At 38.7% G+C, this 27014-nt stretch overlaps 2 protein-coding genes across 2 annotated transcripts in view; both read right to left on the bottom strand.

Moving 5' to 3' along the window:
• LOC134302696 (GTPase IMAP family member 8-like) overlaps window positions 1-311 on the bottom strand; it is a 12949-nt gene extending 12638 nt beyond the window's left edge. The window contains exon 1 of the mRNA XM_062987877.1: window positions 296-311. Coding sequence (XP_062843947.1) covers window positions 296-311 — 16 coding nt within the window. The remainder of the gene's footprint in view (window positions 1-295) is intronic.
• Window positions 312-8905: 8594 nt separating this feature from the next.
• LOC134302680 (trichohyalin-like) lies at window positions 8906-11722 on the bottom strand. Its single transcript, XM_062987859.1, has 2 exons — window positions 11707-11722; window positions 8906-10851 (listed from the first exon to the last, which is right to left on the bottom strand). Exons 1-2 carry the CDS (start codon window positions 11720-11722, stop codon window positions 8906-8908), a joined length of 1962 nt encoding a protein of 653 aa, XP_062843929.1.
• Window positions 11723-27014: the final 15292 nt, after the last annotated feature.

The raw sequence follows: 27014 nt of genomic DNA, 5'->3' as shown, positions 1-27014 counted from the left end.
CCCAGAGCCGGGTTGCTAAATAACCAAATAACCCAGCATTTTTAGAGTGTAAGAAATAAAATAAATATAATGATTTTACAGTTTCACTGACTCATGTGTTGTTTACATGGAGAAATGGTGTAAAATGACAGTAGCAGTGTAAAACCCTGTGTTATATGATCCTGTTTCTATTTCAGGTTTAGAGACTCGTTACACATTTACACACAGTTTAGTTCTATCTTATAAATAAACACATTTAACAGATAGAACGCGGATGAACACATTTCATTATTAATGAAGGTCATTTGGATCTTACCGTTATTCGACGCCATTTCGTTCCAGTCCAAATCAAAAGTGAGTTTATCTGAACTCAACTTTAATCAAGATGGAACTTTCATAATACAACAGCGCTATCTACTGTCCTCTTATAGAATTACACCAAACATCATCCATTCAGCTCGTCCTCTGTTAGCAGTATTTTATTTATTTAGTATTTATGTTGGTGTAGAAGAGGATTTGAGTGGAATAAAATTGGAGTTTATTTTGTGAGTTTGCTGTAACTGCTCATCATTCTACTGTGAGATCTGATCTCACTTTCTTATTCATAGGACATGTTCCAGAACTCACCAACAGACTTTATTTTACTATAAACTATTACAAACTCTAATTTAATTCTTTATGCTTCTCACTTGCTGTAACTTTTGTTAGAAATCATTTTATTTATTTGTATGTACAACTACTATTTAATCTAATTCTATTTAACATGAATGATGCTCTAGGCTACACTAAGAGGATGGAGGTCCCTGGTGAGTCTGGTTCCTCTCAGGAATATGTAGGGAGTTTCTCCTTGTCACTGTCACCCTTGGCTTTGCTCAACAGGAGTTTAATCTATAAATGGAATCTATAAAGTTGCATTGAGACGGGGTCTATTGTAAAAAGCACTATACAAATAAATTCACTTTACTTGAACACTGTGATGTATAGATTACATTTATTTTTCATGGTGAAGTAAAAGTAGACATAAATGCATAGATAATTCTTTATAAAATAACTTACAAAACACACATACTTCTGTTTATATATTTTTTTATTGATATACCAGCAATTTACAGTGACTATTACCATAAACATCATATACAGTCGGCAAATAAATCTTTAAGATTTAAGATTGTTTAATGCAGCAAATATTTTAATACAAAAAATAATTAATCAGTTTTAGCCTTTAGCCTACTTCTATGTAATAATAATTCTCTGGCTGTTCTTATTCAACTAAGTGATAAGATATGGGTGTAGAGAACCACTGCTATATTAGTACTTTTGACCTACTTTCCTTCTGGGTCACAGTGCAGTACTCTTCTGGGCTGGTGGAGGCTGCAGACCAAAATCGTAACGGCACTATTTTAAGAATCATTTAAAGTCGACACACAAGGTCTTGTGAAGCAAAATTCAGCATGTAGTAATTTCTTGTTCCCACCCTACAAATGTCTAAAAGAATGTGCCTCTTATGCAAGGCACTCACCAGCCTTAATTTGCAAAAAGATGCTGTTTTTTCAAGCAGGGCCTTCTGAGGAATCATTACCCTAGTGAAAAAATGTGTACTTAAAAGTGATTAAAATTTACTAAGATTAGTCTAAGTATACTATAAATAAACTATCATGTCTAATACATTTTTAACATGTTTGAAATAAGTACTTTGAGCAAGTTAACTTTTATCATACTTTTCAAAAGTTATCAAAAAGTACACTTTTAATAAATACATAACCTGAGGTATACTTGTAGGTAAATTTAAGTGTCATTTACATGAATATACTTCTCATATACTTGATTTCAAATACGTTTAGTATATTTTTGCAAAGTAGTGGGCGGCACGGTGGCTTAGTGGGTAGCTTAGTGGGTAGCTTAGTGGGTAGCACTGTCGCCTCCGGTTTCCTCCCACAGTCCAAAAACATGCCACCAGGTTAATTGGAAACACTGAATTGTCCTATAGATACCTAGCCGCTAGATGCACTAGTGCATTGTAGTGCCGGTCCCAAGCCCGGATAAATTAGGGAGGGTTGTGTCAGGAAGGGCATCCGATGTAAAAACTGTGCCAAATCAATGAGCGATCATGAGGATGACTCGCTGTGGCGACCCCTGAAAAAGGGAAAAAGCCAAAAGAAGAAGAAGAAGATATTTTTGCAAAGTATGTTAAACAACTGCTGTAGTAATTCACTTAAAGCACTTTTAATACATTATACAAAGGTTTACTTAAGTGTATTTTTTCATAAAGTTACTTCCATAGTGAATATAAGTATACTGAATTAAACTAATCTTCAATATGCTACAGTGCACTAAAGTGTATTATTGCCACACTAATGAGTCATAGCCTAGTGGTTAAGGTACTTGACTAGTAAACAAAAGGTCGTTGGTTCAAGCCCCATCACTGCCAGGTTCCTGCTGTTGGGCCCTTGAGCAAGGCCCTTAACCCTCAGTTGCTCAGACGGTATACTGTAACTGTAATCGCTTTGGATAAAAGTGTCTGCTAAACGTCAAAAATGTAAATGTAATGATCAATACACTTATAGAGTGCTAATTATACTGTAATTGTACAAAAATAATACAAAAGATCAACTTTTTTAATTATATTAAGTGTACTAAACTGGAACTATTTTAAGTAGTTAATTTAACTTAAGTACACAACTGCACAATCAGTATTCCAAGTGCACTTACAAAACATTAAAATTACATTATTTTAAAAGTACATTAAAATATATATTATAAAAAGACTTTAAATGTATTTATTTTAGAGTAAAAATATTTCTTTCTGTCTTTCTAGACCTGATGTCTAGCAATACATTTATCAATAAATTTATTTATGAGCACTGTAATGACATATGTAATAATACCAACCTTATATAGGTATACTTATAATTATATGTATAATAAATACATTACCATGAAGTAAACTTTTAGTTAAAATTTAGTTTTATTAGATTTCATAATAGACATAGAATAACAAAGAATGTTAAACAATTTGTATTTTTTAACATGAAGTTACTTATTGGTACAATAGTAAAACGTTTTTACTATTTTTGTTATTTTAAAATATAATAATTTTAAAAATATTTAAACATTTTTTAATTCTAATATGGAAAATAAACTATAGAGTTAAATTATACATTTTAAGTGTATTTTAAAGTGACAAGAACAGATCAGATTACAGATCAAACTGAGCAGATTTTAAAACATGTAAAAACATTCACTTCAACAATAAACATCTTTACATGGCTAGTCATAAGGAATCCATAAGGTAGCTATTACTACACCTGTGTTTATAGCGCTCCGGTGGTGCAGCAGTAAAACACTTTAACACATAAGAACTCACGGGTTCGAACCTCGCGTCTGCTACAAGTCTCCAAACTACTTTTATATTTCTTTGTACAACTAAAGTATATTAAGTAAAAAATAGTTGTTCCATTTTAGAACTTTTTAAGTGTATTGATCATTAGTGTGACAATAATACACTTTAGTGCCCTTTAGCATATTGAAGATTAGTTTACTTAAGTCTAGTTTTTAGTCAAGTTTTTAACCAGGGTTTACTTACAAGTGCAAATAAAGTACAGGTATTTAAATGATCTGTTATTGTGAAACAACTAGTTTTCATATCATAACAGGAAAACAGCCATGAACATGTATGAAAAATGTGATTATACATACTTTATTATTCATGCAAGACTGGGTATAAAGCAGCTCTATTCATAACCCTAGTGAACAAAAAGTGTACTTGAAGTGAACATAAAGCATTTAATCAGTATTCCAAGTGCACTTGGAGTACATTAAAATATTTAAAATTACACTTCAAATATATTTACTTTAAAGTAAAATATACTTCCACTTCCTGTCTTCCTAGACCCGATTGTTTGTACAGCATAGCAAAATATTTATCAACGTATTTATTTATAAGCTCTATAATCAAAAAAATTTTCGCCCTCATGTTGCCTAGCAACACTTTTAAGGAACTACCTTGCGTCGCGGAAGAATGCTTTATTGTAAGTTTATACACAATAAATACATTTATGATTAAACATTGTTGTATTTATTATATTTTATGTTGACCGCCGTTTTATAAAAGCAATAAGCCACTCGAGGCCGTGCGTTACTGTTATGATTTTAGCACGGGGAAAGAAGTTTTAGGCACTCCGCTTCGCGTCGTGCCAAAAACGTTATTCCCCGTGATAAAAATCACAGTAACGCACGGCCTCTCGTGGCTTATTGCTTTATTATACTTTTAATAAATACATTACCATTAAGTAAACATTTAGTTAAAATTAAGTTTCATTAAATGTAATATACTTCTCAAATACTTGTTTTAATAATAGATGTTTGGTATATTTCTGCAAAGAATGTTAAACAACATGTTTTTTTTAAACATAAAGTTACTTATTCTTTCATTCTAATAGGGAAAATAAATGAATCATATTAAAGAACATATTCAGGTACTTTTTAATACTATAGTCTGTATTTTTACTTTACATGTAATTAATGGATTTCACATGATGCTGTAATTATACTTGCAAAGAATTTACTACATAAATATTCGTTCATTGTGCTTGAATAAACGAGTTAAATTATACATTTCAAGTGTATTTTACAGCGACTAGAGCTCATAATGAAGCTAAACAGTTTGTTTAACTTACCATCAGTGTTACAGATCAAACTGACTCAAACTGAGCAGATTTTAAACACATTCACTTCCACAACAAGCTGGTATAAATTTGTATGTGTCTAGTCATAAGGAAAGGAATCCATAAGGTAGTTATTACTCCACGTATGATTATAACCACTCCGGTGGCCCAGCAGCAAAACACGTTAACACATAAGAACTCACATGTTAAAGTCATGTGTTGGAACCTTGCATCTGCTAAACGTCTCAAAACCACCTAAAAACATAAAAAATTACGACTCCTGATGGTTGATGGTTACAATTCAAAGAACAGAGATCAGTGCGTGCCTCATAAATGACCTACATAGAATCGGGTCTAGAAAGACAGGAAGTGGAAGTGTACTTTGACTCTAAAGTAAATATATTTGAAGTCTATTTTTAATATATTTTAATGTACTCCAGGTGAACTTGGAATAGTGATAAAATGTGCTTTAATTATACTTTAAGAGTGGGTAAAACATAGAGTTAAATACACATGCAGTAGTATACTTAAGTTTAGTTTAGTACACTAAATAGAATTAAAGTTGAGCTTTTGTTTTATTTTTGTACAACTAAAGTACAATAAGAACAAAAATAGTTGTTCCATTTTAGCACTGTATTGATCACAGGGGCGTAACTACTTGGGGGGCAGGTGCACTGGGGCCCCTCCACGACATAAACTCAACCCCCACTGCTCTAGTTCTATGAGTTTAACAATGAAGGACAATCAATACTGCTTTCCAGACTAAATTCTTTCTGTTTTGCCCGTCCTTCAAATGGCAAACCTTGGTAGCCATTAGTCTGCCTCTGTGTAATACTAATTCTCTGGCTGTTCTTATCCAACCAAGTGACCACAAAATGTGCGTGTAGAGAACCACTGTTCCATTAGTGCTTCTAATCTACTTTCCTTTATTCTGGGTCACAGTGCAGTACTCTTCTGGACTGGTGGAGGCTGCATATCAAAGTCATAATGGCACTATTTTAAGAATCGACACAAAAGGTCCTGTGAAGCAAAATTCAGCATGTAGTAATTAATGTTTTATAAGCTCATATGATTTAAACCAGCCACTAGGGAACACATGCCAGTGTATCTTTTGTGCCGGTCCCAAGCCCGGGTAAATGGTGAGGGTTGTGTCAGGAAGGGCATCCGACGTAAAACACTTGCCAAAACTATCATGCGAGTTCATCTAAGAGATACCATACCGGATCGGTCGAGGCCCGGGTTAACAACGACCGCCACTGGTGCTGTTGACAAACAGGGTGCCGGTGGAAATTGTGCTACTGTTAGTCGAAGACCACGAGGAGGGAAACGTGTCAGGAGACAGAAAGAGAGGAGGAAAGTCAAGAGTGTAGGACTGAGGGTGGCAACTCTAAATGTGGGGACAATGACAGGCAAAGGTAGAGAGCTGGCTGACATGATGCAGAGAAGGAAGGTAGATGTTTTATGTGTTCAAGAGACCAAGTGGAAGGGCAGCAAGGCTTACAGCATTGGAGCAGGGTTTAAACTGTTTTACCATGGTGTGGATAGAAAGAGAAATGGAGTAGGGGTGGTCTTGAAAGAGGAGTTAGCAAAGAACGTAGTAGAGGTGAAAAGAGTGTCAGATAGGGTGATGTGTCTGAAGGCAGAGGTAGAAGGTCTGATGTTGAATGTGGTCAGTGGTTATGCTCCGCAGGTTGGTTGTGCGAAAGAGGAAAAAGAGAAGTTCTGGAAGGATCTAGATGAAGTGATAGAGAGTATTCCCAGGGAGGAGAGAGTGGTGATAGGAGCAGACCTAAATGAACATGTTGGTGAAGGAAACAGAGGAGATGAGGAAGTGATGGGTAGGTTTGGTGTCAAGGAAAGGAACCAGGAAGGACAGATGGTGGTGGATTTTGCCAAGAGGATGGAAATGGCTGTAGTCAACACTTATTTCCAAAAACGGGAGGAACATAGGGTGACCTATAAGAGTGGAGGAAGGAGTTCACAAGTAGACTACGTTCTGTGTAGAAGAGGAAACCTGACAGAGATTGCGGACTGTAAGGTTGTGGCAGGGGAGAGCGTGGCCAGACAGCATCGGATGGTGGTGTGTAGAATGACTGTTGTGGTGAAGAAGAGAAAAAGTGTCAAATCAGAGAAGAAGACCAAATGGTGGAAGCTGAGGAAGGAGGAATGTGGTGAAGAGTTCAGAGAGGAGCTGTTAAAGGCTCTGGGTGGTAAGAAAGAGCTTCCAGATGACTGGGCTACTACAGCAACAGTGATTAGAGAGACGGGTAGGAAGGTACTTGGTGTGGCAGCTGGACAGAGAAAAGAGGATAAGGAAACCTGGTGGTGGAATAGTGAAGTGCAGGAAGTGATTCAAAGGAAGAGGTTAGCCAAGAAGAAATGGGACATTGACAGGACTGACGAAAGTAGACAGGAATATAAGGAGATGAAACATAAGGCAAAAAGAGAGGTAGCAAAGGCAAAGCAGAAGGCATATGAGGAGTTGTATGAGAGGTTGGACACTAAGGAAGGAGAGAAGGACTTGTATAGATTGGCCAGACAGAGGAATCAGGCTGGAAAGGATGTGCAGCAGGTTAGACTTGTCAAAGATAGGAATGGTAATGTTCTAACAAGTGAGGAGAGTGTGATGGGAAGATGGAAGGAGTACTTTGAGGAGCTAATGAATGAAGAGAATGAAAGGGAAAGAAGAGTAGAGGTCATAGGAACGGTGGATCAGGAAGTAGGAAAGATCAATGAGAATGAAGTTCGGAAAGCTTTGAAGAGGATGAAGAAAGGGAAGGCAGTTGGACCTGATAACATACCAGTGGAAGTATGGAAATGTCTAGGTGAGATGGCAGTGAGGTTTTTGACTCAATTATTCAATGGCATTGTTGAGAGTGAGAAAATGCCAGAGGAATGGAGGAGAAGTGTGCTGGTGCCCATTTTTAAGAACAAGGGTGATGTACAGAGTTGTAACAACTACAGGGGAATTAAGTTGATGAGCCACACAATGAAGATCTGGGAGAGAGTTGTGGAAGCTAGACTTAGACAAGATGTAACTATTTGTGAGCAGCAGTATGGTTTCATGCCAAGAAAGAGTACCACAGATGCCATCTTTGCTTTGAGGATGCTGATGGAGAAGTACAGAGAGGGTCAGAAAGAACTTCATTGTGTCTTTGTCGATTTAGAAAAAGCGTATGACAGAGTGCCAAGGGAGGAGCTGTGGTGTTGTATGAGGAAATCTGGAGTAGTAGAGAAGTATGTCAGACTGGTACAGGACATGTATGAGGACAGCAGGACAGTGGTGAGATGTGCTGTAGGAGTGACAGATAGCTTCAAGGTGGAGGTGGGACTACATCAAGGATCGGCTCTGAGCCCCTTCTTGTTTGCTTTGGTGATGGACCGACTAACAGATGAGGTCAGGCAGGAATCCCCATGGACTATGATGTTTGCAGATGATATTGTGATCTGTGGTGAGAACAGGGAACAGGTGGAAGATAACTTGGAGAGGTGGAGATATGCACTTGAAAGAAGAGGAATGAAAGTCAGCCGTAGCAAGACAGAGTACATGTGTGTGAATGGGAGAGAGACAGGTGGAACAGTGAGGCTACAAGGAGCAGAAGTCACAAAGGTGAAGTACTTAGGGTCGACTGTCCAGGAAAATGGGGAGTGTGGTAAAGAGGTCAAGAAGAGAGTTCAGGCAGGATGGAGTGGATGGAGAAAAGTTTCAGGAGTGATTTGTGACAAAAGGGTGACAGCAAAGGTCAAAGGAAAAGTTTACAAGATAGTGGTGAGACCAGCTATGTTGTATGGTTTGGAGACAGTGGCATTGACAAAAAGACAGGAGAAAGAACTGGAAGTGGCAGAAATGAAGATGTTGAGGTTCTCCTTGGGAGTGACAAGGATGGATAAGGTTAGGAATGAGAAAATCAGAGGTACAGCACAGGTTAAACAACTAGGAGATAAAGTTAGAGAGGCCAGACTGAGATGGTTTGGACATGTCCAGAGGAGGGACAGTGGGTATATTGGTAGAAGGATGTTAGATATGCAGCTGCCAGGAAAAAGACAAAGAGGAAGACCAAAGAGGAGATATATGGATGCAGTTAGAGAGGACATGGAAGTAGTTGGGGTGAGGACAGAGGACGCAATGGACAGAGTGAGATGGAGGAGGATGACTCGCTGTGGCGACCCCTGAAAAGGGAAAAGCCGAAAGAAGAAGAAGAAGAAGATAAGCTCATATGATTTCATCTGAGAAATCAAAATTTAGGTGATTCAATTGTTTTTTAGAGGATAGTACATGTGTTTTCTTTAGGCTCATTTCTCGTCCTACGGAATTCACGCTCTGTTTCCTCTTTGCTCTTTTTGAGCTCATCATATTTCTGCTGTGTACTGCAGTACAGCTCATCGAGAAGTTCATAATCCTTCTGGTACTTGGTAATCAGTTCCTCTGTGTGTTTTTCCAACTGAGCTTGTCTTCTAGCCTCATCTTCATATTTGCTCTTCATGTCCAGCTCTTTCTGCTCATAGTTCTTTTTCATTTCCTCACGCTCTCGTTCTTCTTTCTCTCTTCTGTCTCTGTCTTCTTTCTCTCTTCTCTTGATCTCTCCCTGTCTTTCTCTCTCAATTTCCTCTTTTAGTCTCTTTATCCTCTGCTTGTCTTCTTCTCTTCTCTCATTGTCCTCACTGGTTCTTCTCTTCCACTCGTCTTTTCTAATTCTTTCTCGTTCTTCATACTCTTTCTTCATTTTTAGTTTGTATTCCTCATACTCTCGCTCTCTCTGCTCTCTTTCTCTTTTTTCTGTTTCTTTTAATTCTTCTCTTTCCTCTTCTCTTTTATGTCTTTCATCTTCTCTTTCCTTCTCAAAGTTTCTTCTCATTTGTTCTTGTTTTTCTTCCTGTTCTTTTACTTCTTTATCATGTTTCTCTTTTGTTCTCTTGTGTTCTTCTTCTCTTGCTCTCATCTTCTCCTTCCATTCCATTTCTCGTTCTCTCCATTTTCTCTCAATATCCTCTTTTATCTCCTTTTTATCATTTTCTACCTCCTTCATTTTCCTCTTCCAGTTTTCTTGTTCTTCTTCTTGTTCTTTTCTTCTCTTTTGTTCTTCCTCGTCTCTCTTTTTAATCTCTTCTTGTTGTCTGATTTTTAGTTTCTCCATTGCTTCTTTTTGTTCATGTTCAAAACGTTCCCTCTCGATTTTTTCTCTTTCTGCTCTCCTCTGGTCCTCCTCGTCTTTTTCAGCTAGCTGCTTGAGAAATTTAGTATTTTGATTTTCCATTTCCTTCCTCATCTCCTCCAACATGCGATCATTCTCTGTCTTTTGTCGTTCATCCTCTTCTGATCTTCTCAGGTCCTCCAGCCTCCGTTTCTCTCGTACTTTTTCTTCTCTTTTCTCTTTCTCTCGTCTCAGAGCTTCTTCCCTTTCCTTAAACACTTTTTCTCTTTCACATCTCTCCTGTTCCAGCTTTTCTTTCTCTTTCTCCATACTATTCCTTATCTTCTCCAGCTCTTCTTCATATTTGTATTTCAGAGCTTCTTTTTCAGCCTGCATCTGTTCCTCCTTCTCTTTCAGTATTTCTTGTTGTTTCTGCTGGATGGAATTTTCTGCCACCTCAAACATCTCATTTGTAAAGTAATTGTTTCTGTCAGATTTTATCATTTTTTCTATCATTCTGATAAGATCACAGACTTGTGTACGATCGTTCTTTTCTTTATTATTAAACACGTGAACTCTTCCACCACAGTCCCTGATTAGTTTATCTATGCTTTTATTATCACTGTTTTTGATATATTCTTCCAAAGTCTGATCTTCCAGATCATCTCCATGTGTAAACAGCACTATGGTGAACTTTGCTGCCTCAGTACCAAACATTTTCTTGATCAGACTCAGGGTCTCCAGCTCTTCCTGTGTGATTCTTCCTACTCTTAACACAATGATAAAGGCGTGAGGTCCAGGAGCAGAGAGTGAGATACATTTCACTATTTCTTCAATTGCTTCTTTATTTGACAATGTGGTGTCTAACAGTCCTGGAGTATCAACAACAGCAATGGTTTTGCCCTCAACTTCTCCAAATCCTTTCTGGCAAATATTTGTCACAAAGGACATGCTGAGTTTACACTGAAATTCTTTACGTTTAAGGATGGTGTTTCCTGTTGCACTTTTTCCAGTTCCTGTTTTTCCAATAAGAACAATTCTCAGACTCCCAGGATCAGGTGATTCACCCTCAGCACCTGAAAATAAAATGTATTAAATTAAAATTAAATGAATTCAATTTTGGATTTTAACTTTGCAAAAATAATTCAATATTTTTATATCATTACCATGTACCTCTGATGTTCTTTGTTTAAAACATCTCTCTTAAACATTTCTTTTCACTTGTCTTTGCTACAAATCCAAAAAAATACAGGACAAGAGACATATTTTCTATTACTCTGGTATTAGCATTGGTCAAAACAGTAAGATCATTTTAATTTTTAAGATTTCAGGTGGAGAAGCAGTCTAATAAACTAGCTTAGATGTGCAGAGCTCACGATTTTAAGTTTAAATCTCAACAGTTCTAATGACCTGGTTGTGGGTCCAACAAACAAAAATGGCTGTCTGAGAGAGGGAAGATTGAATTTCTCCACACTGCCACTGCGCAATTCACATTAGTTATACAATGACCTACTAGATACTGCTTTGTGTAGGAATCTGCTGCTGGCCAGTGAAAAAAAACCCTGGTGACAGCAAGAAGGCTTGTACAAGTCTAAGGCTCTTCCAGGCCAGCAGCAGAGCAACTGCAATAGGAAACATTTTTGGAGAAACAAAAGAAATGATGTGGTCCTGGGAACACTAATTAAAACTTTATTTCATGGTTTTTTGGTGTATTTTGGGACTTCCTAGATCAGCCATTCTCAACCGGGGTGCCGCGGCACCCTGGGGTGCCGTCTGGCTTCGTCAGGGGTGCCGTCAAAAATATTCTGACGTTATTGAAATAAATTGAATTGAATTAATAAATATTATGAAATAAATTTAAAATACAAAAAAGTCAACTTATCATGAAAATGTAGATCATTAGCCGCCTCAAACATCAAAACTTGTCTCACACGCCCCTTTCCCCATGCTACAATGTCAACACAGGTTGCGTGCATTGCCTATAGTGATGAGTCGTTTGCGAACGATCCGATTCTATTAAACGGTTCTTTAAAATGAACAAAAGGAACCGAGTCACGCCTCTGGGAGCTATTATAATATATATTTATATTTCTTATCGGCTGTAATTAAACCATTCTGCTTCCATCACTAGAGGGAATTAATCATTTATAATAAGAGCTGTTTATTGTCGAAATTCAAATCACTTTCAGTATCGTGGAGAGAGCAAGCGACACACACACCGACACACTCAAACTCAAAAGAAGCTTTATTGGCATGACAAATAAGGACATTCGTATTGCCAAAGCTCAGTTACAGAGAAATATTACAAATAACAATAAGAAAGAACAAATATATACAGAACAGTTACATGTGCAAAAATATAATATAGAATAAAATATTAATACAGTGCAAAATAATAACAATAACAATGATAATATTTACATTAATGAGGTAGTAATAATAATCAGTTTGTGTGTGTGTGTGTGTGTGTATGGGACATGGTCACCCACTGTCCCTCACCTGGAGAGAGAGCTCATTACCTCATTAATGTAAATATTATCATTTTTGTTGTTATTATTTTGCACTGTTTTTATTAATATATTTTATTCTATTTTATATTTTTGCACAAGTAACTGTTTTGTATATATTTGTTCTTTTTTATTGTTATTTTTATTATTTCTCTGTAACTCAGCTTTGGCAATACGAATGTCCTTATTTATCATGCCAATAAAACTTCTTTTGAGTTTAAGTTTGAGAGCTGTAACCGAGCTACAGAAAAACCATGCAGACAATGAGCAGTGCTAGTGGTATAATGACAAATAATTGAGAAATAAACTATAAACTTGTTTAATGATGTTAAATCTGATTGGTTCATGGTGCATATGTTTTAAAACAGAAACAAACACAGGTACATCTCTGCACAAGAGAGGATTTTTCTGAAGCTTAATGTAATGCAACCACATTACGTCTCTTCCCTGTAGTGTTTTTGTGTGTTAGAGATACGAGGGATGCAGAGTGTAAGTTTTTTAATACATTTTAGACTGGGGTGAACTTTTGAAGGGTGCCGTGACTGAAAAAAGGTTGAGAAACACTGTCCTAGATCATCAAGCCACAGATTTATGACTGTTTTGAGTGTAGTGAGGGGCTGCACCATCAAATAGCAGTAATATTGCTAATAATTATAAAAAGTTGGACAGGTGCATGTTGGGCTTGAAAAGGACATCAAGGGGTGCTACTAATTTGCCATATTTGCTCAATTTATGTTTTAAGTAAATGAATGCCAGACGTTTAAAGTTTTGTTTACTGTTTTATGTGATGTTTTTGCACATATGAGAAAAGTAATAAGAGCATTAAACTATGAAAACAGCAGATGATGTTAAAGACACGTCAGATAAATAAAGAGTAGAACGTTTATTCATACTTAGTGCTTCTCTCAGCTGTTTGTATTTATTTAAACTGTATATCTTGGGTTTGGCACATGAGGACATTTTCTTTGTTTTAATAACTAAGGATTGTGTAGACAGTGCTCATCAATTAACCACTTTAACATAAAAGTTAAAAATAAATGACTATAAAACCTTAAAATAAAAATTCAACTAAACTTCATTTGTGCATTTTGCTCTACATCATTTAAGGAACCGGATAAAAGCAAAACTTGTAAAATGCTATTAAAAATGAAAAACACAAGAATAATAGTTGAAAAAGAAATCAGTCCTGATTTAACATGATTTAATAATATGATTGTATAATAAAACATATTTGAGGTTTTCAAAATACGTTAAAAACCACAAACTGAAATCTCTTATTCACAAAGTGTTCAAACTCTGTGCTGTGCTCAGTGTCATCTCAGCTTGCACACAGTAAATCAGGCCAGAATGATTTTAGCAGTGTGGCAGAACAGAAAGCACCAGTTGAGTAATGGGCATATGACAGCCAAACAACATGTAAACAACTACTGGAGTTTTACAGCTGTTTTCTAGTATTTGTTTTCATTGCCTTTGCGCGAGTGTGGCGGCGCGCAGCAGTGCAGCGGCTTCTCTAGCTCTCGGTGTTAGTGTAAAAAAACTAGTATGACTACTTCAAATAGAACAGCAATAAAGTATAGCTCAACAGCATTAATGGAACTAAACAACAGTGTCCATGTTGAAATACCTTTGGAACTAAAAGCAGCGCTCGGTAGGATGCGGATTCTATGAACGGCATGCAGCGGCAGACGAAGATGGCTCAGGGCCAAAAGGAAGCAGTGCACAAGAAAGCAGAAGAGGGGTAAAAGAGCCGTTCTGCTATCCAAGCTAAGAGCTAATGCTAATAGACCCGCTATTCCATCGCTCTTTTTATCCAATGTCCGGGCTTTGGATAATAAAATGGACTTGCTGCAACACAGACTGTGCCATCGGGAGATGCAAAGCTGCAGTGTCCTTGTTCTAACAGAGACGTGGCTTAATAACAACATGCCGGACTACGTCTTTGAGCTTGCCGGATGGCTACTTTTCCGCTCTGACAGAGACCGGCAGCTCTACGGTAAAACCAGAGGAGGAGGACTCTGCATCTATATCAACAAAGATTGGTGCATGAACTGTTCTGTAGTAGGCAAACATTGCTCTGATGTGGTGGAATATCTGATACTAAAATGCCGTCCACACTATCTGCCTCGGGAATTTACAGCAGTGTTCATAGCTGCAGTTTATGTTCCCCCGCAAGCTACCGCTAATGTAGCGCTGAAGGAGCTACAAGGCAGCATTGGCTCGCTACAAAACAAACAGAAGCGTTATATGTAGTGGCAGGGGACTTCAACCACGTGAATCTACAGGACATTTTACCCACTTTTCTTCAGCACGTTAACTTTGCGACTCGGGGCAAAAACACTTTAGACAAAGTGTTTACAAACAGACGAGGAGCGTACAGAGCAGCGCCACTCCCCCACCTCTGAGCCTCGGATCACATCTCTCTCCTGCTCGCTCCTGCATACTGCCCAGTGTCAAGGAGCAAAAACCCAGACACAAAAACCATCTGTGTGTGGCCTGAAGGTGCTGTGTCCAGGCTACAGGATTGCTTTGAGACCACAGACTGGCAGATATTCAGGGAAGCTGCAACACCAGAGAGCAATGTTGATTTGGAGGAATACACAACATCTGATATGGACTATATTAGGACGTGCATGGAAAATGTGACCACCTCAAAGACTATAACCATCAGGCAGAACCAGAAACCATGGATCAAGGTGGCGAGGTGCGTTCCCTGCTGAGAACCCGTGATGCTGCATTCAGAGACGATGATGAAACTGCATTTAAAACAGCCAGACAAAACCTGTCTGCTGTAATAAAGAGGGCAAAAGCCACATATGCTCTTAAGATTCAGGGATATTTCACATCAAACGACCCACAGAGCATGTGGAAGGGCATTAGGTGCATCACAGACTACAGGGGGGGGGGGACAGTGCCCTGGGACCCAGCTCTCCCCGACAGCCTTTTATGCACGCTTTGAAGTCTCCAACACCACCACCCCCTCCCGGCTCGCACCCTCCTTGGACAATCTCCCAGCCATCAGCGTAACAATAGCAGAGGTGAGAAGAACACTGTTGAAAGTCAACCCCCGAAAGGCCCCCGGCCCTGATGGAATTCCAGGTAGAGTTCTGAGGGAATGTGCATATCAACTGTCTGAGGTCCTGACGGATATATTCAACATCTCACTGTCCCAGGCCAGAGTTCCAGTATGTCTCAAGACATCCACTATCATTCCTGTACCAAAGTCCTCTTCAGCGACGTGTCTCAACGATTACCGACCTATTGCACTCACTCCTGTCACCATGAAGTGCTTCGAGAGGTTGGTAATGAGGCACCTGAAACAGACCATCAACGTAGCGGAGGACGTACACCAGTTTGCATATAGGCAGAACCGGTCCACAGCTGACGCCATCGCTACCCTGACCCACCAGGCCCTCACCCACCTGGAAAACAAGGACTCCTACGTGAGGCTGTTGTTTCTGGACTTCAGTTCTGCATTTAATACCATCATCCCGCAGAAACTGGTGTCCAAGCTGGAATCACTGGGAACCTCCTCTTCCCTGTGTAACTGGGTCCTGGATTTCCTGACCTGCAGGCCTCAAAATGTCAGGATAAACAACATCACATCCTCCACCATCATCCTGAACACCGGCTCCCCTCAGGGCTGTGTTCTCAGCCCACTACTGTACACACTCATGACCTACGACTGCAGAGCACACCACAAGAACAACCTCGTGGTCAAGTTCGCGGACGATACAGTGGTGGTCGGACTCATCACCCACGGAGACGAGTCGCCGTACAGGAAGGAGGTGGAGGACCTAACATGGTGGTGCAGAGACAACAACCTCATCCTCAATGTTCAGAAAACCAAGGAGATGGTTGTGGATTTCCGCAGGACTGGTACATCCCCTCCTCCTCTACTCATTGATGGATTAGCTGTGGAGATGGTCCCCTCCGTCAAGTACCTTGGGGTTCACCTGACGGACACGCTCACCTGGCATACCAACACCATGGCTGTCATAAAGAAGGCCAACCAACGCCTGTATTTCCTGAGGAAGCTGAGGAGGGCAGGTCTTCACACAGACATCCTCAGGTCCTTCTACAGCTGTGTGGTGGAGAGCACCCTGACCACCTGCCTAACTGTGTGGTATGCTGGCTGCACTGTGGCAGAAAAGGAGGCGCTGCAGAGAGTGGTAAAGTCTGCACAGAGGACCATCGGATGCAGCTTACCACCCATCGGGGACATATACACAACCAGGTGTAAGGAAAGAGCCGCCTGCATCTTCCGTGACCCCACCCACCCTGCACATGGACTTTTCACCCCCCTTCCCTCTGGTAGGAGGCTGCGCTGCATCCGAGCAAAAACAACAAGACGGAAAAACAGCTTCTTTCCGGATGCAGTCAGACTGCTAAATTGCTCCACCCCTCATGTACTGTCTATTCACCAGTTACCTTAAACACCTGTGACCTGGTGCTGCCTTTTATCTGCTGCTATACTGAATCGTGCACTTTAGATCTGCATAAAGCTGCTGTAGTTCCTGTGCAATACTTGAATGTAAATGTAAATATTTAAAATTCATATCTTAGTTATTTCTTCTAGTTTTTAAGTCTTAAGTTTTATTTTTACTAAACATAGTTTCTCTTGCTATTTATATTTTATATTTTATTATGTTTACACACACCGAGACCTGAGTAACTGCATTTCGTTCTAATCATGTACATGGTTTTGAATGACAATAAAGCTGAGTCTGAGTCTGAGTCTGAGTCTGAGTCTTATAATGTTGTCATTTTCTCCTATGTGAAGGTTTGGGACTGGAGCACCAGTAAAAACACATGAGGTCCAGGATCTGAGAGTTTGATGCTCTCTTGCACTTTCTGTCTCAGTTCCTTCTGAGAGAGGTTTGGATTATAAAGGTGAGGTGCATTGATGATGGTGATGGTTCATCTTCTTCTGGGTTCAGTTACCAGGGTAATGTGTTATTATATTTCTGAGAAAACTGACTGCTGTATATTTACATTTTCTTATAGTTATTTTTGATGAACATTACTAATATACATCTATTAAGACATTGGTGTAACTCCAGCATTCTATTCTAGGTTGTGAGAGAAACACCTTGTATAATGCTGTTATTTAGTTCATACTGTGTAAAGGAAGATTTACTAAAATGTACAGCTAATTACATGTTGGACTAAATTTTATATGAAAAACTTTCACCATAACTTACAATTGGGGGGGAGTATCAGACTGTTTCTTCTCAAAGGTTTTACTGAATCTGTAAAAGAAACACATTACAGGTTCCTGTTGACTTTGAAAATATAATGTAAAATTCTACTGTAATTTGTAGTATCTGTTAAAACTCATAGTAATACTAAATACTACTGCTTATATAAATCCAGTTAAATTATGTTATACAAAGACTTTTATAAAACAACCACTTTAAATGATTCTTTAACACCTCAGTGCAGTCTGTACAAATTTTTACACAATATAATCTGAATTGATTACAACCTCACATGAGAAAAAGTTTGGATGGTATAAAAAATGCTAAAAAATGTTTCTTACATTGCATTTATTAATAAACATCCATTGTTGCATTTCAGACCTGCAACACATTCCAAAAGAAGTTGGGACAGTAAAGCATTTACCACTCTGTAATGTTGTTATCCTTTTTTACCATTTCAAAGAGGTTTTGGCACCGAGGAGACCAAGTGATTTAGTGTTTCAGCTTTTATTTTGTCTCGTTCGTCCTGCAAACACGTCTTAAGATGACGTCTTTACTGGGGGACGTTGTTGTTTCGAAATTCTCCACTCGTTCTCTATTGGGGACAGGTCAGGACTGCAGGCAGGCTGTACCCGTACCCTCTTCTTCTGCAGCCACGCCTTTGTAATGTGTGCAGCAGGTGGATTTGCATCGTCATGTTGAAAAATGCTGCACGTCCCTGGAAAAGACGACGTCTTGAAGGCAGCACATGATGCTCTAAGATCTCAACGTACTTTTCTGTATTAATGCTGCACCACAGAGTGTAAATGACCTTTACCAAGGGCACTGACACACCCCCATACCATGATACACCCTGGTACTGACACACCCCCATACCATGATACACCCTGGTACTGACACACCCCCGTACCATGATACACCCTGGTACTGACACACCCCCATACCATGATACACCCTGGTACTGACACACCCCCATACCATGATACACCCTGGTACTGAAACACCCCCATACCATGATACACCCTGGTACTGACACACCCCCATACCATGATACACCCTGGTACTGAAACACCCCCATACCATGATACACCCTGGTACTGAAACACCCCCATACCATGATACACCCTGGTACTGACACACCCCCATACCATGATACACCCTGGTACTGACACACCCCCATACCATGTTACACCCTGGTACTGACACACCCTCATACCATGACAGACCCTGGTAATGATACACCCCCATAACATGACAGACCCTGGTACTGACACACCCTCATACCATGACAGACCCTGGAACTGACACACCCCCATACCATGACACACCCTGGTACTGACACACCCCCATACCATGACAGACCCTGGTACTGACACACCCCCATACCATGACACACCCTGGTACTGACACACCCCCATAACATGACAGACCCTGGTACTGATACACCCCCATACCATGACAGACCCTGGTACTGACACACCCCCATACCATAACAGACCCTGGTACTGACACACCCCCATAACATGACAGACCCTGGTACTGATACACCCCCATACCATGACAGACCCTGGTACTGACACACCCCCATACCATGATACACCCTGGTACTGACACACCCCCATACCATGATACACCCTGGTACTGATACACCCCCATACCATGACAGACCCTGGCACTGACACACCCCCATACCATGACAGACCCTGGTACTGACACACCCCCATACCATGACAGACCCTGGTACTGACACACCTCATACCATGATACACCCTGGTACTGACACACCCCCATACCATGATACACCCTGGTACTGACACACCCCCATACCATGACAGACCCTGGTACTGACACACCCCCATACCATGATAGACCCTGGTACTGACACACCCCCATACCATGAAAGACCCTGGTACTGACACACCCCATACCATGATACACCCTGGTACTGATACACCCCCATACCATGATACACTCTGGTACTGACACACCCCCATACCATGACAGACCCTGGTACTGACACACCCCATACCATGATAGACCCTGATACTGACACACCTCATACCATGACAGACCCTGGTACTGACACACCTCATACCATGATACACCCTGGTACTGATACACCCCCATACCATGAAAGACCCTGGTACTGACACACCCCATACCATGATACACCCTGGTACTGACACACCCCATACCATGACAGACCCTGGTGCTGACACACCCCCATACCATGACACACCCTGGTACTGATACACCCCCATACCATGACAGACCCTGGTACTGACACACCCCCATACCATGACAGACCCTGGTACTGACACACCCCCATACCATGATAGACCCTGGTACTGACACACCCCCATACCATGAAAGACCCTGGTACTGACACACCCCATACCATGACAGACCCTGGTGCTGACACCCCCCCATTCCATGACAGACCCTGGTACTGACACACCCCCATACCATGACAGACCCTGGTGCTGACACACCCCCATAGCATGATACACCCTGGTACTGACACACCTCATACCATGACAGACCCTGGTACTGACACACCCCCATACCATGATAGACCCTGGTACTGACACACCCCCATACCATGACAGACCCTGGTACTGACACACCCCCATACCATGACAGACCCTGGTACTGACACACCTCATACCATGATACACCCTGGTACTAACACACCCCCATACCATGACACACCCTGGTACTGACGCACCTCCATACCATGATACACCCTGGTACTGACACACCCCCATACCATGACACACCCTGGTACTGACACACCTCCATACCATGACACACCCTGGTACTGACACACTCCCATACCATGACACACCCTGGTACTGACACACTCCCATACCATGACAGACTCTGGCTTCTGGACTTGTTGCTGATAACAGTCTGGATCCTTTTCGTCTTTGGTCCGGAGCACACAACGTCCATTTTTTTCCAAAAAAAGAGCTGGAATGCTGATTCATCTGACCACAATACACGTTTCCACTGTGTGATGGTCCATCCTAGATGCCTCTGAGCCCAGATAAGTCGACACTGCTTCCTAAATTGATTCCTTGAATAGTTTAATGATATTCTGCACTGTAGAGGGAGAAATATGCAAATCCCTTCCAACCTTTTTTTGTGGTTTATTATTTTTGAACATTTTAATCATTTTCTCACACATTTGTGGACAAACTGGATCCTCTGATCATCTTTACTCATCAGAGACTCTCAGCCTTTGTACCAAACCATGATTACAAGCATCTGTTCACATCACATCATTATTTAGTTTTTTCACCTCATTACTCGCCCTAAATTGCCCCCGTCCCAACTTTTTTTTGGAATGTGTTGCAGAACTGAAATGCAGGAATGGATGTTTATTAATAAATGAAATGAAGTTGAGCAGATAAAAGATTAAATATCTCAGGTTCATCCTGTCTGACATCAAATAAAAGTCAATGTCAAAGTAAGAAACTCTGTGTTTTTGTATTTTCCACACTGTCCCAACTTTTTCTGATTTGGGGTTGTACATAAAGACAAAAGACACAACCCAGACATGTGAAACATTCTAATATAAACCGTAACCCCAAAGTGACTGGCATAAAGTAGTTACTATAAATAAACATGTATTCTAAATTATAAAAAAAAAAACCTGTTATTATTATTATTATTATTCTGATCAGTAGTAGTAGTAACAGTAGCAGTATTAGTATCATTATTTATATATCAGCATTGGATTAAACAACCCAACAAGCTGAGTTAAAATAACCCAGGGTGTGTTCAGTCCTATATTTACCCAGAGCCGGGTTGCTAAATAACCCAATAACCCAGCATTAGAGTGTAAGCAATATTTTACAGTGGAGGTTATAAACATAAATATTAAGAAGAAATAAAATAAATAGAATGATTTTTACTGTTTTACTGACTCATGTGTTGTTTACATGGAGAAATGGTGTAAAATGACAGTAGCTGTGTAAAACCCTGTGTTATATGATCCTGTTTCTATTTCAGGTTTAGAGACTCGTTACACATTTACACACAGTTTAGTTCTATCTTATAAATAAACACATTTAACAGACAGAACGCGGATGAACACATTTCATTATTAATGAAGGTCATTTGGATCTTACCGTTATTCAACGCCATTTCGTTCTAGTCCAAATAAAAAAAGAGTTTATCTGAACTAAACTTTAATCAAGTTGGAACCTTCACAATACAACAGCGCTACCTACTATGGAGGTAAATATGTAGCAAAAGTTTTGCACCTGTGAAAACGAAATCTGTAAAATTTGTACCTGTAAAAAAAAAATCTGTAACTGTGAAAAAAATCTGTAAAATTATCATCTGTAAAAATAAATCTGTAACTGTAAAAAAGATTTGTACCTGTAAAAAATAAATCTGTAACTGTAAAAAAGATTTGTACCTGTAAAAAATAAATCTGTAACTGTAAAAAAATAAATTTGTAACTGTAAAAAAAATCTGTAAAAATTATCATCTGTAAAAATAAATCTGTAACTGTAAAAAAGATTTGTACCTGTAAAAAATAAATCTGTAACTGTAAAAAAGATTTGTACCTGTAAAAAATAAATCTGTAACTGTAAAAAATAAATTTGTAACTGTAAAAAAAAATCTGTAAAAATTATCATCTGTAAAAATAAATCTGTAACTGTAAAAAAGATTTGTACCTGTAAAAAATAAATCTGTAACTGTAAAAAAGATTTGTACCTGTAAAAAATAAATCTGTAACTGTAAAAAAGATTTGTACCTGTAAAAAATAAATCTGTAACTGTAAAAAAGATTTGTACCTGTAAAGAATAAATCTGTAACTGTAAAAAAGATTTGTACCTGTAAAAAATAAATCTGTAACTGTAAAAAAGATTTGTACCTGTAAAAAATAAATTTGTACTTTTATTTTCTATGTGAGAATAAAAACATTGCAGCACAGTTTCAAATCTGCCCGACCCGAGTTTTGCATCAAATATCTCAGTCAGCTGCGAAAAAAAGCGAATAAACCTGCACGAACTGACTCTGCAGTAAACAAAGCACAAACTACAATCTAATATATTTTTAAAAGTCTTTCTGTTTATTTTTATTTAACGCTATTTCGTGACTGTGAGCTTCATCTGCCTTACTGCCTTACATTAAAATGTACGTTTAGATTTCTTTTACACGATATGTATTTGACTGTACCGGTACTGTAGGACTTAATACAGTTGTGGTGAATGGTACATGTCACTAGGTAATACAGAACTATAATCTGGCTTTATGCACTTTTGAGAGGCTCCCTTGGCTTTTCAAGGCAGATGAAGCTCACAATCACGAAATAGCATTAAATAAAAATAAACAGAAAGACTTTTAAAAACATATTAGATTGTAGTTTGTGCTTTGTTTACTGCAGAGTCAGTTCGTGCAGGTTTATTCGCTTTTGAATGTTTATTAGCCGAGAACGAGATGAAAGAAACTCGAATGTCAGGCCGAGTGTCCAATATGTCCACTATAAAACTAGCAGGGTTAAACGCATTAACACATTAACTAGCAGACAACACGCAGGCAAAATCCAACATAAAACCCACAGCAACACTAATAAGGAAGTTATAATGTGAGTTATGATGTTCTGATCCAACTACACTGAAACTTTGTGATCGACACGCTTCTTGCTGCTCTAAAAACAAGCTCTTTTGATTGGTCGGTAATTACGTCTATCTCCCCAGTAGTCCCGCCCCCTGCGCCACTAAGCCCCTGCAGCCACAGGTACAGATCAGTTCTGCAGCAGCTGACTGAGATATTTGTTGCAAAACTCGTGGCGGGCAGATTTGAAACTGTGCTGCAATGTTTTTATTCTCACATCAAAAATAAAAGTACTAATTTATTTTTTACAGGTACAAATCTTTTTTACAGTTACAGATTTTATTTTTACAGATGATAATTTTACAGATTTTTTTTACAGTTACAAATATATTTTTTACAGGTACAAATCTTTTTTACAGTTACAGATTTTATTTTTACAGATGATAATTTTACAGATTTTTTTTACAGTTACAAATTTATTTTTTACAGGTACAAATCTTTTTTACAGTTACAGATTTTATTTTTACAGATGATAATTTTACAGATTTTTTTTTACAGTTACAAATGTATTTTTTACAGGTACAAATCTTTTTCACAGTTACAGATTTTTTTTTTACAGGTACAAATTTTACAGATTTCATTTTCACAGGTGCAAAACTTTTGCTACATATTTACCTCCATACCTACTGTCCTCTTATAGAATTACATTAAACATCATCCATTCAGCTCGTCCTCTATTAACACTATTTTTATTTATTTATTTAATGTTGGTGTAGAAGACAATTTGAGTGGAATAAGATTTGAGTAGAGGTGGAAAGAATACTAAAATATTGTACTCAAGTAAAAGTACTAGTACTTTGATGATTTTTTACTTAAGTACAAGTAAAATTACTAGTCTAAAAATCTACCCAAGTAAAAAGTTAAAAGTAACTTATTTAAAATGTACTTACAGTAAACAGAAGGACATCATTTTTTAACAGAAGTTGATCGATCAGTGATACAGCAGACGACACACAGCTCACCAGCCATGCTGCATATTAGCACTTAATGTGTGGATTTAACCTCTCTACACACCTAACAGACTGAAACTGCTCTTATCAATTCAGAATAGTATTATTTCTGTTTATCCTCAATAAATCGCTGTTTAACGTTAGCATTATTTTATAGCTTGTTGGACTTAATGCTAACTAATTTGGTTCAGGTCAATAGTGCCAACTAACATTAACAATGTCTTAGTAATGGCAGGCATCGATGTTTTATGGCTAATTTGAGCAACTAAACTACAAATACTACCAATTTTAACTATGACTGCAACGGTACAAGTATTATTTATCGTACCTCTACATGTTTGCGCAAGTTTGATGTCGAGTTTTTTTATAGTTTTTTTTTACTCAGTAACTGATGTTATTTAAAATGTAGCGAATTACAATTCTTAATACAAAACATACTTAAGTAAAAGTAAAATTACAGGTTGTAAAATCTACTTTAAAAAGTACAAATACACAAAAAAACTACTCAGTTACAGTAACGCGGGTAAATGTCATTCGTTGCTGCAACAGTGAACTTTTTAATAATCTTCCCTTCTTTAACTTCATGTTTACCTGTTTGGAACATTCAGAATATTTTGGTTCTCAGTCACCACGTAATTTTCTACAAACAAAAAAGCTCATCAGTTAAGTTCAGGGGCTCCTAAGCTTCATAGATTGTATAGAATCCCCAGTCTTTTGATATCATGGATCAAGAGAATGGACAAGTTGAGAAAATAACAATCAAGGAAGGTCATTTGTTCAAAACACTGTGGTTAAAACCCTCACTGAATTAGCTCAGTGACTGCATTAAGATTAGAAAATAGATTTTTATCTTGTCTGCAGAGAAGGATCACACAGTCTCACTCTGAGTGTGATAAGAAGGGAAGAAAATAATCACCCTTTATACTCCCATCAGTGACCTTGCAAGACAGTTTTAGGTTCCATCATCAACTGAGATTTCTTAGCTAAAAACAGGAACTGGTCTAAACCAGCTAGAACTGGCTTTTGGAGGTCACAATGTCCAGAACTTACCAACAGACTTGATTCTACTACACACAGAACTAAAACTCTAACAAACTCTAATTTAATTCTTTATGCTTCTCACTTGCTGTAACGTTTGTTAGAAACAATTTTATTTATACATATGTACATCTACTATTTAATCAAATTCTATTTAACATGAATGAGGCTACACTAAGAGGATGGAGGTTCCTGTTGAGTCTGGTTCCTCTCAGGAATATGTAGGGAGTTTCTCCTTGTCACTGTCGCCCTTGGCTTTGCTCAGCAGGAATTGAGGTCCTGGAATCTATAAAGTTGCATTGAGACGGGGTCTATTGTAGTGCTATACAAATAAATTCACTTTGCTTGAACAATGTAATGTATAGATTACATTTATTTTTCATGTTGAAGTAAAAGTAGACATAAATGCATAGACAATTCTTTATGAAACAACTTACAAATCACATGTACTCCTGTTTTTATATTTAAAATATCATCATTTACAGTGACTATCACCATAAACACCATATAGATAGATAGATAGATAGATAGATAGATAGATAGATAGATAGATAGATAGATATCTAACAGTAATAATAATAAGAATTATAATAATAAAAGATGTGTAAACTATACAATTGTAACTATAACTATATAAGGATTCTGTTAAATAACTATAACTTCTCTATACAGAAATCTTTAAATGCTGCAAAATATTTTAATACAAAAAATAGAACAATAAAGGACAACCAATACTGCTTTCCAGACTAAATTCTGTCTGTTTTGCCCTTCCTTCAAATATAATAATAATCTCATCACCTTATGACTGTGACTGCAGTGTAGGTAGCCTTAAGCCTACTTCTAAGTAATATTAATTCTCTGGCTATTCTTATCCAAGTGACCACAAAATGTGGGTGTAGAGAACCACTGTTCTATTAGTACTTCTGGATCACAACGCAGTACCTATCTGGGCTGGTGGAGGCTGCGTACCAAAGTCGTAACGACACTATTTTGAGAATCATTTAAAGTCAACACACAAGGTCCAGTGAAGCAAAATTCTGACAATCGTCTAAAAGAAGGCGCCTTCTGGCCTGCGTTTACATACGCATGTGCAAACACCTTCACCTGCATCTGTTTCAGGAAAAAAATAGACCTACAGCTTCACATAACTTCATTGTAATCTATTCATTATTTTAATAAAATTAAACATTGACACAATTACTGCCAAAAATAAGCCTAAACTGATCAACCAAACTGTTAGAAGCTACTGTAATACCTGTAGAAACACACCATAAGTTAAAAATATACCCTTTCACAATTAGATTTGTTATGCGTGCCGTCCCCTTGCTGGCTGGCACAGAGTGAAGTCGCAGATTAACAAAACGTTCTCTTTGAACTACACTTTATAAGCATTCTGTGTACTCAATCAAGTGTTACTTGCTCAACCCTGGAGCTCTTTATTTGGGACTCTTGGCCTTGATTTTCAGCTCCCCTTGTGTCTGTCAGTTGGTTTTGTTTGTTCATTGGACTGATATGATGGGCTGAAGGCTGGACTTGATGAACTGCCTGCCGTCTCTCATTGGCAAGTTCCTGCATTCTTTTGATTTGGTTTTCGGTAAGTCAGTGGGTTATGAAGGCTTTCCTGTGTTGTGCTGGCATTTCTGCATGTAGCTGTCATGTGAACCCATCTTGTGCTTGAGTCTTTTTTCCACTGCTGGTGTTGCAGCTTTTTGCTGTTTTTCCTGCTGCTGGTTTGCTGGGTTCCCCTGTTGGATCGTACTGGGGAGTGTCTGGGTTGTTGGAACAACTGGGTAGCACTGTCGCCTCACAGCAAGAAGGTCCTGGGTTCGAACCCCAGGTGGGGCGGTTCGGATACTTTCTGTGTGGAGTTTGCATGTTCTCCCTGTGTCTGCGTGGGTTTACTCCGGGTGCT

Source organism: Trichomycterus rosablanca, chromosome 2 (genome assembly GCF_030014385.1).
Source record: "Trichomycterus rosablanca isolate fTriRos1 chromosome 2, fTriRos1.hap1, whole genome shotgun sequence".
Classification (NCBI taxonomy): domain Eukaryota; kingdom Metazoa; phylum Chordata; class Actinopteri; order Siluriformes; family Trichomycteridae; genus Trichomycterus; species Trichomycterus rosablanca.
This window is presented reverse-complemented; position numbering and strand designations above follow the sequence as displayed.